This window comes from Sceloporus occidentalis, unplaced genomic scaffold (genome assembly GCF_023333645.1).
Source record: "Sceloporus occidentalis isolate IW3139 unplaced genomic scaffold, rSceOcc1.0.p SCAF_2, whole genome shotgun sequence".
NCBI classification, from domain to species: domain Eukaryota; kingdom Metazoa; phylum Chordata; class Lepidosauria; order Squamata; family Phrynosomatidae; genus Sceloporus; species Sceloporus occidentalis.
Genome location: NW_028316982.1, coordinates 156,832,179 through 156,849,383, shown reverse-complemented (window position 1 = coordinate 156,849,383; position 17,205 = coordinate 156,832,179). Strand labels below are relative to the sequence as shown.

Below are 17,205 nucleotides of genomic sequence, written 5' to 3'. Positions count from 1 at the left end.
ACATTCCAAAAAGCAAACCTTGATTTTGCTGTTTTATTTAGCAATTTCATTACACCATTATTATTAATGCAACTTGAGCATCCATGGATTTTGGTATCCATGGGGATGTCCTGGAATCAAACCCCAGCGCTCACTGTAGTTTTTTTTTATTCAACAAGAGGCTAGCATGATTAGTTTGTAGTGGGAATATTCAATGAATATAGGCTGAAATTTCCCTGAAGCCTCCTTGCAATACTGAGCATGACTTCAGAAGTCAGCATACATTATTTGGAGTATTCAGCTGAGAGCTGCAGTGTAAGTTAAAACATCAACATGGTCAACTTCTCTTTTTCTTTTGCCAGAATCTGAAAGCTGATCCAGAAGAACTGTTTACGAAACTAGAGAAGATTGGCAAAGGTTCATTTGGTGAAGTTTTTAAAGGAATAGACAATCGAACTCAAAAAGTTGTTGCAATAAAAATAATTGATCTTGAAGAGGCTGAAGATGAGATAGAAGATATTCAACAAGAAATCACAGTGCTGAGTCAGTGCGACAGTCCGTACGTTACCAAATATTATGGATCCTATTTAAAGGTAAAGGGTCTTATTTATGTTAAACTTGAAAGCTCTTGCATGAAATATATTGTTTTATGAATTGAGATATTTGTGAAATAATAGCTTTCGGTGAAAGGCGATCTGCTTTGAATGCTAGATAAAATTACTAATACTAAAATTACTGACACTGATATTAAAAATAAGTTATGTGTTGCAACCCAAGAGAGGAAAACTCAGAGCTAAGGAAGAAGCAGGTGAAGGCAGGTTTATAAGAAAAATCAGGTGAAGACAGTTTCTTTAAATGAATAAATAAATAAAATTATTTAAATTTATAAATTAAATATTAACATATATATAAAACTATATAAAATATATCAGAGCAAAGCCTGCACTGATATAGTTTATTTATATATATATATATATATATATATATATATATATATATATATATTCACTTTACTTTTATTGCTCTCATACCTCAAGATTATTGCTAGCTTGACAGACTTGCATCATCTCATACAACCTTTTGAAGATTTGTAGCTAAGGTTACAATTTGCATCTTTCTGTATGCTGTTATGCTCTGACCTCACCCTTGCAACCATGTAACTGCTACATACTTTGGGCTTTAATATTAACTTTCATCAGTGTGTCTCATGACATGGATTGAAATCCACAAGAGCTCATGCTAAGATAAGCCAATTAGTCTTAAAGGTAAAGATTCCTTCCCTGCCTCCCATTTTCCTTTTAGATAATTCTCAGTTATTCAAAAAGAAATGTGTGTCCTATTTACATGGGCATCACAGAATATTAGCCAAGTTGGAAGTATTTGATGTTGTTTTATGAGTGCTAGGTACCAGTCCATCTGCCACAGTTTGTGTAATTTGTGTAAATTCTGATGCTAGCAAAGCATGGAAGAATTAGCTTCGGTGAATAGTTGCCACAGTATTGATAAAGGTAAAGCTCTTGTAGCAAACAAATAAATAAATTATGAAATATGTAAATAAAATGATGAAATAAAATAAATAATAAACAAATTAATAAAACTATAAATAAAAATAAATATAATATAAAATATAAAAAAGTAAAAGTAAATAAAAAGAAATAAAAAGAAAATGTTTGTGTGTTTTACATGTGTTTACATGTATTTAGTTATATAGTTGGCCCTCCATTTTCATGGGGAATTGTTCCAGAGCGCCCCCCCCGTGAAAATGGAGGCTTGTGCATATTCAAGCCCCATAGGCTTGAATAGGGCACAGCCTGTGCGTGCGTGCTGAGCTCGTGCCCCATTGAAAATAGTGGAGGTTGCCCCTCTGTAGATTTTCGAGGTTGCGGATCTCAGATCTGCGAGTTAGGAGGGGTGACTGTATATTGTGTTTACCCAGCCTTGAGCCATGTGGAGAGGTGGGTAAGAAAAAAAATGTTATTGTTATTATTAGGCTGCCATAAAACTTCTTCTGAAGCTTTTGGAAGTTTCAGAAGTGTTTTCCAAAACTGGTTGCACATCATTCTTGAGGCCTTGTGAAATTTGCAAAATTCCCATTAATTTGTATGCTGCCTTTAAAGACTATACAGCACTATCAAGGCAGTTTACATAATAAAACCATGCCATTATGCTGGTATACAATCTCTTGCAGAAAAACAGGATCACAATCCCATCTGGCATATATAAACCATTACGTCATCGAGTTTTTATATGTCTTGGAATCTTCTGTTGATACAGTGTATTCACAGCATATGAGCATCCAGATTTTTGTGATGGAAAGGGTTTTGCAGAATGAAATCAGTGAGAATTATTCAAATATTTATTCACGATTCAGTCATTGAGTCAATAAACCTATTCCAGATGGAGTACCAAGAGGGTTAAGGCCCTAATCTTTAAATAGCACCGTTCCTTAATTCACCTTGTATTTATCAATATCAAGATTGTGTTTTTGACTTGCCATTTCTTACATCAGTGTACTTGATTAATTTGACAATTTTCATTATTTCTCATGCTGTGAATAGCCTGCTTTCAAGAAAGAGCTTCTTGTTATTTCTCGATTTACTGAATATTAATATTTTGGCTGGTGAAAATGAATTCCCATTTAACTCCAGAGTTAAACTTATCTTTACCTTTTATCAGAGTTACTTATCATTTCCTCTTCCACTTGTTCCAACAATATAAAACTGAGCACAATAATGTCTAATAATTTAACATATACTTAATATGTGTTTATCATTCCCCCTGTTACCTAAAGAAAGGTGGGGAGATGGGGGGGGGCACCAACTACCAGTATTACTTCAAATGTTTGGGAACTTAGCTTTTGTAGTAGGCTTAGGTAACTTTTGGACCATTTGCACCTGTTTATACCAGTACTAACTGAGGAGAACTCCAGGTTTGGGATGAATTAAGAGGATTTATTTAGAAAAATATATAGAGTGCGATCACATACGTACAATAGCCATTCATACAGACAGTGCACAGAGCTAATTGAAATGGAATTGAGATTGCAGAGTTAGGGGATTTGCAAAAGAGTAATAATTACTTGTCAGATGATAGACCATGGAAAGCTGGAGTGGCTCAGACTGGGAAGTCTGAGGGCGATACAGGACATACTCAGAGTTTAGAGGTATATGCAGAGGCTAGATTTTGTAACCATGCTTATACCTAAAGTATAGCCTCAAGTGGTGGGCTATCTTGTCAGGAAACAAAGGCTGATTGTCCTTTCCCAGGAATTGACAATGAGCTGGAGTATCCCGGTTTCTTTTTGCTCTGGTTTTTAGCCCCTGAGTGCGGCTTTGGTCTGGTTTCCAGCTGCTTTTGCCCCACCTTCAGAGCAGCTTGAAACTGCTTTATTTTGCCCATCTGTTTCACCCCCTTGTGTTCCTGAAAGGTCATCAATCTCTCCTCGACCTCAGATAATGGGATATAAAATATGGAGACCCCCAAAGTGCAGTGTGGGGTATGCAGGGTGTGCTAACACCCCATTGTCCAAATTGATAGGCTAATTTAGGAGAAGTCTATCATTTATAGTTGAAACATGAATATCCTACTTAACAGTATTAGCAGCAATCTGTACCTTTTCTATGAACAGGTGTTCTAGAATAAAAAAGGTATGAATACATGGTATCTCTAATGCTAGGTTATTGTGATATTCAGTGGAAGTATTCAACCATTGCTGCTATAACCCCACCCCCCACCCCCAGTCAGTTCAAGTTACTAGCTTATTCCATAATCAGTGGAGCATGAGACCAGGAGATGTCTCACTTGAAGAATGGGAAGAGGTTCATTTGGGAGCAGGAGAAAAACAGCAGGTCCCTTTTGATTTTCCTTCAGTATGTTTTGGCTGATGCCAGTATTAGCTGAGAACCATTTGGCTTTTAAATAATTTGATTTTAAAACCTAAACTAGTCACTATAGGCTCCCTGGAGTAAGTATGGAGATGCCATCTACAGATAACAACCGCACTTCGGATTTTACAAGGGCCGCAAGTGGAGGATGCATGTTGAACCAAGATTTACTCCTGCTCCTGCTTCATTGACAGTTTAATGTCCATTGTTTTAAGACTTCTGATGACATGTTTTTCAAAGAGTGACAAAATATTTGTTTGCATCTTTAGATGCAGATGAATTGTTCCTCTCTAGGCAAACTGAGGAAACTTTGTTGTTATGTGCCTTCAACTTATGACTTATGACAACCTTAAGAGTTGTTTGAGTGTTGGACTATGACTCTGAAGATGAGAGTTTGAATCCCATGCTCAGCCATGGAAAGCCACTGGGTGCCTTGGGCAAGTACATACTCTCTCAGCCTTTGAGGAAGGCAGAGGCAAACCCTCTCTGAACAAATCTTGCCAATAAAACTTTATGAGAGGTTCATTTTAGGGTCACCATAAGTCGGAAACACAACTACTACAAAGAAGAAACTGCCTTGTCTTTACATTATAATGCTGCAGATTCACCACTAGATGGCTCTGTGGCATCAATATATTTGTGCACCAATAGTTTGAGCCCCCATATTATATAGATTGCCTGTTTTCTTTTTAAAAATAAACTCAATTTATGCTTGGATGGAGAGGGAAAAATAGTACTATGCATTGTACCCCATCTGTAAGGTTTAGGTTGATTAAACATTTTAAAATGTAACTTGTAAGTTATTTAAGCAGTAATTAAACAATGTTATCAAATCCCGGTTGATATAAAGTACTAGCTAATTAATACCATATGATGCACTTTATCCAGAGAATTTACAGAATGGGGAAAAGCAGAGAGGTAACCCAGTTTTAAGAGTGTAGAAAGAGAAAGGGGGAAGATACGTGAGTGGATTATTGTGCTACCTAACTATTTAGATAGGTTTCCATTGAATGCAGAGCTCACTTTGTTTTGTTCTTAAGATAGCCACTTTCTATGTGCTTGGTACCTGCCCAGAAGAGGTAATTTCTTAAAAGAGGCTTTCAACAACAAAAAAACCCCTTAGCAGCCTCTTATAGATGTCTTTCAGAACATTCTTCCCAGCATAGATATAGGATCTCTTACTTTTCTCTCCTTTATTTCCTTCAACTCAGCCATTTGAGGGTATTTTACTCTCTTTTCCGACCTTACTACAGACTACTATTGCACAGTTGTCTCTCAAATCTTATTCTTTCTTGTTCATGTTTGATAATGATGACTTGAGGGGAACTGAAAATATTGGCAAGATGATGTATGTTCCTCATAGAGGGAAAATAAACTGCATGAGGGTCACACAGTTGTCAAGAGAGATGAATTTTGTAACCAATATAAGAAAATTGGAAGCTAGTACAAAGAATAGGGCTATAAAAAATAATAGAAGCAGGGATGGCTCTCCTTTTTGGCAGGGTTAGAAAGCCTGCCCCAGATACCGAGTTCTGTATACTTTTAATAGGACAGCAACTCATCAACCTTACTATATTTTTACCATTGTAGCATGCTCTGTTTTTGAATATTCTGTTTCAGACGTCAAAATGTGACTTACCATTTCCACACAGAGGTCCCTACATTAGTAAATATTCTTTGATAAGTTAATCATTTAAGATTTACAAATGACTAAATAGTACCTTTTAAAAAATCATTCCATAACATACTATTGTAATTTTTTTTCTGAAGTAGATATATAAATGGAAATGTGAAAATTGGTTCTTGCAATTTAGGAAGATGCTATTTCCTAATGGCCTGTAGTGTGCGTGTAACAGTACAAATGCTATGCAGACTCTCAGTGAAGTGTTGGCTTCAAATGTTGACTGGCTGTACTTATACATGCCCAGTTAGACATTGTTTTCATTTTGTGTTCATGCTACTTGTGTTATATCTCTTCTATGTACTTACAGCTCTGAGTTAAATCAGTCCTTGGGTGACATTACTTTGTGTTTCCTGAGTATATTCTGTATTACCCATCAAAGAATGCATTTCCTTACTATCAGTAACCATGCTGGATGGAGAACTTTAATGAAAAGGTTGTTGTTAAGTGCAATCAAGTCGACTTTGACTTATGGCAACCCCTCTAAGGAGAGATCTCTAAGTCATCTTATCTTCAACAACAATGGTGGTTGATAAGAATGTCATAACCTCAATATAGATTTATTCAAATTTTCAGAGGAGTAAACTATAAAAATACTTTATTTCCATAACTTTCATATAACTCAGCAGCAGTGTATTTAAAAGCAGGTAATTTACATCTTAGAGAGCCAGCATGGTGTAGTGGTTTGACATTGAACTACAGCTCTGGAGACCAGAGTTCGAATCCCAGCTAGCCCATGAAACCCACTGAGTGAGTTTGGGCAAGTCACACTCTCTCAGCCTGAGGGGAAGGCAATGGTATTGTCTTCCTCAATGGCAAACCTCCACTGAACAAATTTTGCCAAGAAAACCCCTGATAGGATTTTGAGAGGGCCTTAGGGTTGCCATAAGTTGGGGACAACTTGAAGGCACACAGCAAGAATAAAATCAACAACGTACACCTTTGGGACATGAAACCCATATTTTTCTTTCTTTTTTAGTGGACAGTTTTGCACTAATTTTGTAAATTTGGGGGAATTTAAGAAGCAGATGGTGATGATGGAGAACTGGTAGGTTTTAAAAGAAAAGAGAAAACCATTTCTGGACATGTTTTCTCTGTGTGAATTGAACTGTAGCTGTTATGTCTCCAAGAAGTATATTGCTTCTGGATTTGGAGTGAATAAATTGCAAGTCTGTGGAATTTCTCATACTAAACAAGAACTAGTTGACAGTGAATTATTACAGTTGTGTGCCTTCAAGCTGTTTCCAACTTCTGGTGAACATATCATGGGATTTTCTCAGAAAATATTGTGTGCGAGCGTGTTTGTGTGTGTGTGTGTGTGTGTGTGTGTGGGAGTTGCTACTGCCTTCTTCTAAGGCTCAGAGAGAGTGATTTACCCAAGGTTACCCAGTGGGTTTCCGAAGCTGAATAGGAATTTGAACCCTGGTCTCCCTAAGTCCTAGGCCAGCACTCAAACCTGCTGGTTTGGCAGTATGTTGAATGAATTACAAGCAAGTTTATTAAACAACAAGGACTAGACAGGAGGTACATCCTGATATCAGCTATGTTATTTGCATCCTTCAAATATCAGGCGTCTTCATAAATCCTGGTGGGTTGCAGTTGATAGTGTCTAAAGCTATCCTACAGTTGTCTTAGACTGGAAGTACTATATGCAGTCCACCTGTGCCATATGCGAGCTTACCATATGCTGCTTTGACCATACGTGTATGGAAAGCCCAGGGGGACAAAATGACCTGCGCGCCCATGCACGGCCCTTATTTTCAATGGGGCTTAAGCATATACATTTTTTTCCTTACGGGAGGGGGGGTCCAGAAGAGATCTGCCACATATGTGAAGGGCCCACTGTATACTCACCTGTAAGTTGAAACATTTATGTGCAAAAATTGACCCTAAAATCCTGGCTCAACTTATATATGGGTCAATACAGTAATACCTCTTAGAAAGGTCTTGACAGATGCTCCACCTGGATGCCCCACTCTCCCTGCCTCTGCAATGATCTCTGAAAGAGCTGCCCAGGCAAGGAGTGTGTGTCTTTGTGTGAAAGAGGGGATTCCTTTCTCAATCAAATGTTAAAACATTTCCTCCCCATCCTCCTCCTCCAGATCTCTCTGACCACCAAACCCTATTTTCTCTCCATTTTCCTTTCCTTTTCAATCTGATGTTAAAACCTCTCCCCCAGCACCAGGGTGTTTGGTGGTTGGGAGAGGTCCAGAGAGGGAGAAGGAGGGAGGAATGTGGTGTTTTCCTTTTGTTTTGCCCTTTACATCCTTTGTTACATGCCCCTAAAGCTTTTCCTTGACTTATGCTTGTGGTTGACTTATAGTTGAGTATATATGGTAGTATGTTCAAATTTGAAACATCCTTTATTTTAGTAAATCGAAAGTATACCTGTCTTAGTTTTTATTTCTCTTTCATAAGAACGAGAAACTAACTAGAGTCTGAGGAGCTGCGTTGTATGGATTTCAGTGATATATATCTTGACTCTTCAGGTTCCCTGGTTTCAGTCTAGAGTTCATCTGGTCCCCAGTCAGTTAGTGCAAATCTGTTTTCCACATCGTCTTTAAATCTTTTGGGGATGTTCTTGAAGTTGTATTACAGCATGATGCTTGGTTTAGAGTCTTCTTTACCTTTACTCTCTGGGGCTGCCATATTGGCCATGCAGAAAAAAAGAACAAAATCTGAAATCCACAAAGCAGTGGTATATTTATTGGGTCTAAGGAAAGGGTAGTTAGCCTCACAGAGGAGAGAGTTTGCCTGGATCTCAATGGAAGTTACTTTGCTGTTGCTAATTGATTGGAAATTTTATTGCCTGACTTTTACTGCCATTTGTACCCTTTCCCTACATGTCCAAGAAGGAGAGTGGCCTCTAGATTCTTCTGGACCATCTTAATTAACAGCAGGAGAAACATCCTAGACAAAATGTAGGCCTGTGACTCCGCACTAACTAGTGATTTTCATATCTCACATGATGTATTTTGTGCATTTTAATTGGCCCATTAAAGGCATCACTGTTTTGTGGCTTTTGGATGTTGTTGTATTTTCCATGAAACAATATGTCTTACTCTGCACACACAAAACAAGCAATCATGGGTGTTAAGGGAGAAGAGAGGTGAGACAAAGAAGCTTCTCTTTGACATCATCTGTCTGAGTAACAGACCAACTCTCTCAGGAACTAAATAGTTCTCCAACCACACTGAGAGTTTGAGACAGTTATTATGGCTAAAATTAATCTCATTTTTGTTTGTTGGGAAATGTCATGTATTCTGAAAAAGGGTTTAAAAGGAGCATTTTTGGTATTAATTACGTTCTCCTATTTATAGTATTAATTATGTCTTCTGTGTTTTAGTCTCAAGTTTTCCATGTGTGATTAAATACAAACATAAAATGAAACACACAGAGGTTATGTATTTTGAAAAAAAGATGTTCAAGAATTATTATAATTTCCAGCTCTATTTACATGGATATTTGTCTATATTAACAGGATACCAAATTATGGATAATAATGGAATATCTTGGCGGAGGTTCTGCTCTTGACCTTGTAAGTAATCAGTTTTCATTCATGCAACTAAAGGTTATTCTTACTTCATCTGAATTTGCCATAATCACTTATGCATCGTGCGACCATAAGAATGAAAGCTTTCCAAATATGCATGGTGACCAGTTTAGTAAGGGAAGAACAAAATATGCTTGCACAATTACACAGTTCTGACTTTTTTTAAAATGGGGGTGCTTGCAAAATTGTAGGATCGCATCAGCTGGGAAATATAGTTGGTATCCCCACAGTCCCAGGTAGAAGCAATCCCAAACTGGCTGCATCTCCACTGCAGAAAAATGCAATATGACACTGCTTTAACTGCCATGGCTCCATCCTGTGGAATCCTGGAGTTAGTAGCTGTTTGTGGTACCAGAATTCTCTGACAGGGGAGACTAAATATCTCTCAAAAATACAGATTCCAGACTTCCCTAGGATTGAGCAATGGCAGTTAATGTGATGTCAAACTGCATTATTTCCACAGTGCAGTTGCAGCCTACACTGTAGAAATAATGCAGTTTGACACTACTTTAACTGCTATGGCACCATCCTACAGAATCCTGGGTATTTGTAGTTTTATGAGGCACCAGCACTCTTTGGCAGAGAAGGCTAAACTACAACTACAAATTCCAGGATTCATTCATTAGTGTCAAACTGCATTATTTCTACAGTGTAGATGCATCTTGTGTTAACATGCTAGAAATGCTTCTGTTTACTTTCAGAGAGGTGCATGTAAAAAGGGGGAAATCCACTTTGTCCTCTCTTGTGCAAAGCAAATGGCTGTGTTGGTGTCCATAAGCTTCTCCTAGAGCCTGAATAGATGAGGCAGGACAGCACAAGGGCTGAAGCTATGCTATCCTGTCCTGGTTAGTCCCTGGGTTGGTGTGCAGATGGAAGGGTGTTCACACGCCTGTCCCTGCACCAACCTAGGACCACTTCTTACCTTTCCAGCAGGCAATCTGTCCGAGAAGCCTCCCAGTCTCCCCATCTCATGTGGAAAGGGGCACCTGACTGCACTCATCTGGCTAGGTGCCCTGTTTCTGCATCAGATGGGGCAACTGGGAGCTTCTCAGATGGATCATCTACTGGAGTGTAAGGAGTGGGGGGGGGGGGGGCTGTCTGAAAAGCCTGGTTTTGCAATGGAGTTTTGTAGAAACTCCATGCTAAACCAGGGCTGTTCTACCTTGGGGTAAAGGCTCTACCCTGGTTTCATACTGGATCCTCTGGATACATGTCTGCATAGGCAGGATAGCCCCCAATCCTGCTGCAGGTGTTTTGGCCTGTATCTTCTAAAGTAAAGGATGCAAGGCCAGGGGGAAGCCAGGCCATTTGCCCTGTGCGGACATCCCCCTTGCCACAAGACAGGGTGTTCTTTTATTCTCGTGTATTGAGATGGGCACTCTCCTCTCAAGGTAGGTGGTACTGCCTACTACAACTCTGTAAATTCATGCATGGGGAGATGCATATATGCACTACTAGTAGTAATAACAACAATAATAACAACAAAATTTTGGAGAAATATTACTTTTAGTTTTGTGGAGTTGCTTGTGTATCTAGTTCTTTTCCTTGCTCTATATGGTTGTTCAGTACATCTAATAAGTAAACTTTCTGATTCATAAACTTTTCTAAACAACTTTAAGTAAGCTGTAAATGAAGTTTATATTACCTATAGTTTAGGTAACTATAAATGAAAGTACAACAAAAATAAGGACTAATACACCAGGTTAATTTTTTCTTCAGCATTATCTTCTGTATTATTGTGATATTTTATTCTGAAAATAATCAGTTGTGTTTCTTCTAGTTAGAACCAGGCTCTCTTGATGAAATCCAGATTGCTACAATATTAAGAGAAATTCTGAAAGGACTTGATTACTTGCATTCAGAAAAGAAAATTCATAGAGATATTAAAGGTAAAACAGTAGGGTCTTTGCTAATAGTTTAAATTGCTTCAAGCTTAAACTTTCAAACTGCAAATTTCTTTTTTCATAAATGTTTTCTAGCTGCTAATGTGCTGCTCTCTGAACAAGGCGAAGTCAAACTAGCAGACTTCGGTGTAGCTGGACAATTAACAGATACACAAATAAAGAGGAATACCTTCGTGGGTACACCATTTTGGATGGCACCAGAGGTTATAAAGCAATCTGCTTATGATTCAAAGGTAAGATTAATTTGGGGGACTTTAAACTTTTCAGGAAACAGAGAGAACTTATTCATTTGTTGTCTTTGTCCATGAGCAGACATGTTAAACAAAATGCCATGGTCCTGAGAGGGCACCCACAATGAGTATTTAATAGGGGAATTTTATTGCCTAAATTACAGCAGCTGAGAGGGATTGGGCAACTCAAAGCAGGAATCAAACCTGTGTATACCAGTTCTGAGAAACAGAACTCTATAAAGCAAGGTCCAAGTGTAGTTTTATTTGTAAAAAGGATGCACCACTTTATTTGTGAAAAGAAAGCACCAGAAAAGTATGCTCTCACACACACTCACAAGAACTAATGATATAAAAGGTGGTAGCAACTAGAGACTTAAAGGATTGCAGAAGATAATGTTCTACCAGTTCCAGAAGGGAAGGTTCCAGTTGGGGGATTTTGTAAAGTGAAATGGCTCAGCAGCTGCCAGGAGTACTTAGGAGTCAAATGAAATACAGACAGGGTGTCTGAACCTCAGTGAGATCAAATTGGAGGTCCCTTGGCCAGCACATTTATAGGGTAAAATGTACCCCGGGGCAGAGTTTGGGATTAAAGTGAAGTTTCCAGGAGACAAGAATGAGAAGGGAAGTTGTAAATGACTGGACAATCAGTGCAAATGTATCTGGACAATGGAGTATTTTCTCCAGAGGGAGGTATGCACGGACTTTGGTTTTTTCTTTCTTTGCAAACATCATTTCTATCACCCACTATCACTGCTGTCAATGAAGGGATTATGCAGATTTTGATCTTGACTGATCTATCCCAGCTATATGCTCTTGAGTTTCCCCCATGCTGAGCAATATGATATGATCATGGATGTCCTTATATGGCTTGGCTAATTTTCTGCACCCTCTTGGCTGCATGGCCAAACCATCCTTTTTGATATCAACTTGATATCAAAAAAGGAGTGGTGCAGGGGGCTAGACCTTGGGGTAGCAGCGCATGCGTTCCTGGCCCAGGTGCTCAGGCTGGTATGGGGATAGGTGTTTGTTTACATGCCCACCCATGCCTGCTGTATAGACCCAGTACTGTCACACCGCTTACCTTAATCTCCCATTGCCACTACTTTCAAAACCCACATCACAGCATCTAATATGGAAACGGGGTGTCTAACTGCACCCACATTGCCAGGTGCTCCAATTCCATGTAAAATGTGGTGACGGGGGTCTTTTCAGTAGCAGCAGTGGTAGAGTAAAATAAGGGCATACCAGGTTGTCTAATCTGCTAGGATTTGCCAGAGTTTCTGGGAAACTCCATGGCAAATGAGGGGTCAATTTGAACCACATTAAGTCCCATTTATCCCAGGATCAAGGCAGATCCACCAGATCCATGTCCATTCTGCCAGGATCCATCCTGATCCTGGCTCTGGGGTATTGGCCTCTGTCATGCAAACAGGATGATGCGAACCCGGGGAGAACACAGGTCTTTTGGCCCATGTGGATAGACCCTTTGTTAGGGACCTGCCCAGGCACATTGAGATCTGCATGAGTGGATTTGAGCAACTTACCTGGATCCATGGAGATTTGCAATAACTTGTGTGGTGGATAGGGGGAACTGCACAGTGGTATGTTGTTTTATTCCATGTGAATAGCATTTACCATTACAGCATAGTTGTGGCTTTTCTTGTGGGTGTGCTCTGTTCAGAGCTCCATGGCATTTAAAACCCTACACAGAGTGACAGAAAATCCTTGAGATATAATGTGTGGATGCCGAAGAATGTTATACTTCAGTTTCATACAAGATCATTAACAGTTATAAATGCTGATTGGGAATCAGATGGAAACACCCCCTCCCCCTGTAAAAATGATATCTGAAAATACAATATATCAGTTTTCATGTTGGATATCTTATATTATCATCACCCTTATTGATAATATTGATAACTTTATGTGACTTGTCAGAAGAAAAGTGAATGTTCTAGGATGATTTCCTTCATCTTAGAAACATTGGAGAACACTCTTTGGAGAATAGTTGTGGCATCCGTGGAAGGTTTCTTTGTCAGAGAGGGAAGAAATTTTATGCTTGATCGTGGCATTAAGATTGTAGGCAAGCCCAGACTGCACACCTTTTACATTGTTATCAGCCACTTTGTATAACGGCTAATACAACAGACCTTCCACATGACTTAATTTTTGAATTGTACATATGTTCTTTTGGAGCTACTACAGTTGGCCCTTGGTATCCGCTGGGGTTTGATTCCAGCATCCCCTGTGGGTAACAAAATGTGGATGCTCAAGTCTCATTAAATACAGTGGCATAGTAAAATGGTGTCCCTTACAGAAAATGGAAAAACTGAGGTTTGCATTTTGGAATTTGTGTATTTTAAAAATATTTCAAGGTATGGATGGTTGAATCCATGGATACAAAATCTGTGGATATAAAGGTCTGACTGTATTTCTTTCTTCATGGAACAGCTAATATTGTACAGGTTGAGAATCTCTTATCTGAAAATTTGAAATTGAATGCTTCAAAATTCAAAACTTTTTTCATGGGTGGTTGAGATGGTTGCTTTCTGATGGTTCAGTGTACAGAAACTTTGTTTCATGCACAAAATTATTAAAATATTGTATAAATTACCTTCAGGCTATGTGCATAAAGTATATATGAAACATAAATGAATTCTGTGTTTAAACCTGGGTCCCATTTTCAAGATGTTTTGTTATGTGTATGCAAATATTTCAAAATCCAAAAAACATTCAAAATCCAAAGCACTTCTTGTCCCAAGCATTTTGGATAAGGGATACTCAACCTGTATCTGCTTTTATTTGGGGGGGGGGGGGGCATGCTAGCATTTAATGCGCACTGGCTAAATGTACCAAGGCTAGATATTGGTAGACATAGCTTTGTAAAAAGACACATATGTATAACAGCCCTCTTTCTGCCCCCTTAGTGGATAGACCTGGTTTCCAGGTCCATGCCACCTTACCCTACCAAAGATAGACTACTGTATTTGCAACTATCTTTTGGGGGTTTTTTGAGGTGGGGAGATAGACTGCTGTACTATAACAGCTACATAAAAATCGTTTGAGTTTCTGAATTTTGTGTTTGTATGGCAGCAATCACTCCTCATAAGGACTGGAGGTGATGAAAACAAAAGACTTAAAAACGAACAAAGAAGTGATTATGTTGCTCATTTTGGTAACTTCAGTCCTTGGATAAAATGCCTCATAGTAAGGTTCTGCATCGACTAGATTTAAAATAATAAAAGATAGGAATCTAAAGTTTATGATTTCTGGCCTGGAAGGGAACAAATGCCCTCCTGTCTTGGAGACATCCATGCTTGGATCCCTTCTGTGTGGCCAAACACTCATATATGTGCCCTTTACAGTATCTGTCTCTGTTTTCTTCCACAAGTGAAATATGTTGTTAATACATTTGTTAAGTCAGATGTGTATATTTAATATTCCCTCTTGGTATGTTGATGATTGGTATCAACATCATCATTAATTATACTTTGCTTTTTCCTCAAAATCAGGATTCAAAGTGCCGTACAATTTAAAATGAATACAATATAGTTAAAAACAAATGAAAGATTAACACTAAAATAAAATTAAACCTTTAACAATACTGAAAACAATTGAGGCTATTCTAGCCTCTCTAGGGAGAGAATTCTGGTCCCTAGGGGCAGCCACTGAGAATACCCTGGGTCATATCCATACCCATGAAGGTGGTGGGACTGAGAGCCTCTCCTGAGGATTGGGTAGACTTATACAAGGACATATGGTCTGTCAACCTGGATCTATGTTGTGTTATTCAGAGGACATAATCAACATTTTGAATGGTGGCCCGAAACAGACCAGCACCCAGTGGAACTATTGTTGCCAGAGAATTGTATCATCCTTGTCACTAGCCCCAGTTAACTACCCGGCTATGGCTGTTTGTACCAACTGAAGTTGGTACAAAGGCAACTGCATGTAGAGTGTGTTAGAGTAATCCAAATGGGATGTAACTAAGGCATGTATTAACCATGACCATATTAGTGTGCAACTTTTTTATTGTTAACTTTAAGTGTGCAAAGGCACTTCTGGTCACTTCAGAAACCTAGTCCTCTGGGTCGAAAGCTGAATCTAAGCGTACACCCAAATATGTGACGCGCCCAGAAGGAAGCATGTGCTTATCTGTAAATAAACGGTCAATACAATAAAGGAAATTGGCATTCATGAAATGCTTCAGTTGATGGCTTACTGTAAAAAAATGTTATTTTTAAACAGACAGATTTTAGAACACACCAACTACTAATAACCAAACTCATAAATTATTGCATTGTTAGAATTCTTTTTAGTAAAAATCTTCATAAACAGTTTTCAAACTTTCAAAAAGTTATCATTTGGCTTCACCTTTGAAACCCATATTAATTGGGCAATTTGGACTAGCTTGGCAACCTTAACCATCCATTTTCTGTCCTTAGTGCTTCCCTACTGTAAGATTTCTTGTGTGTTACAGGCAGATATCTGGTCGCTGGGCATAACAGCCATAGAACTAGCAAAAGGCGAGCCACCGCATTCAGAACTGCATCCAATGAAAGTTTTATTCCTCATTCCAAAGAACAATCCACCAACATTAGAAGGAAACTACAGTAAACCTCTCAAGGAGTTTGTTGAGGCCTGCTTGAACAAGGACCCAAGCTTTGTAAGTTATTTTGTCTACCTTCGGCCTGTGATAATTTTAGGGCATTTTGCTTAACTCAGGGTTGTGAGAAGATGGAAGATAGAACTGTTGGATATATTTGGGTGGTGTGTGTATTACATACACTATTTATGTATTACGTACACTATATTGTAGAAATAGAAACTTGCTGAAAACAAATGTTTACCTTCCTTTGTCAAGTTTATTTTGAAAGGAACTTTGTTCTAGATATATGTGTTACAAATGTCAAAATAAGATTGTTTTCATGTTCATTATTAAAGTAAAAGATTATAGCTCAAGCAAAGTAGTGGCATAATACCCATGTCCTTTTAATGTTTCTGACTCATTTCAGCTTTTGCATAGTTTCTATCCATGTTTTGTCTAGGCTGAGTGGGATATGGCACATTGCTACCTCCTCCACAAAATTGCTTAGCTATCTTGTGCGAGAACCATTGTGTTTTTTTTTGGGGGGGGGATTTGAGGAATGACTTTAAAAACAAAAACGATTTCCATTTTGGTGTTTTTGTATTCTTAGGCCTAAATGTAGTTTTTATTCCTAACTTGAATCTGTGGGATTTATGCGTTGATTTGTGTTTCTGTGTTTGTGCCTTAAAGTCCTTCAAGTATTGACGTATGGCAACCACATGCATTTTTCATAGGGATTTTTAAAGCAATGAATATTTGGAGGTGTTTTTGCCATATGCTTCTTCTGAAATATAGCCTACTACAGCATCTGGTATTTCTTGGCAGTCTCCCATCCAAAAATGCTAAGCAGACCTGACCATGCTTACTTTCCAGAATCAGATGGGATCTAGTGTCTTTAGGATATTTAGGCCATTGTGTCGACTTACCAAGTTGTTATTTGCTCTGTGGGTGTTGACTGCAGTTAGGACTGATGGTAAATTTAGGTCCTAGATTGCACCTACTTTGCTCTAGAAGTATTTGGGCAGGTTGCAGCCAATGCATTGTTCGTCTTAGTACCTTTTCCTTTTCTTTCTACTTCAAGGGAAGGAAGGGAGTATAGAAACAGGAAGCTTTCATTAGTCTCAGGTTTAATTCTGTAAATGTGCATTTATTTATTCAGTAAACTTTAATTCATTTTAATTCAGTAAATGTGTATGGTGAATTTATGGTCATCAGATGAAGTGGGCATGGTTCAAAGGCTTTTTCAGATAAAGTTGTAAAAATATGATGTAGTATTATGAGCTTCAGCCCACTGCTGAAATTGAGCAGTAAGCTGGGGACTTTTTTATTTTTAAGAGACCAAGTTTGAAAGTTACACTTGTGAGAGTTCAGCTTTCATCAGACTGG

General features: G+C 38.5%; 1 protein-coding gene across 1 annotated transcript in view; it reads left to right on the top strand.

Moving 5' to 3' along the window:
• Positions 1-17,205, top strand: part of LOC149319172 (serine/threonine-protein kinase 24) — a 38,569-nt gene that overhangs the window by 6,396 nt on the left and 14,968 nt on the right. The window contains exons 2-6 of the mRNA XM_089511195.1: positions 342-572; positions 9,026-9,082; positions 10,878-10,986; positions 11,077-11,234; positions 15,712-15,897. Of these exons, the coding sequence (XP_089367321.1) occupies positions 342-572; positions 9,026-9,082; positions 10,878-10,986; positions 11,077-11,234; positions 15,712-15,897 (741 nt within the window). The remainder of the gene's footprint in view (positions 1-341; positions 573-9,025; positions 9,083-10,877; positions 10,987-11,076; positions 11,235-15,711; positions 15,898-17,205) is intronic.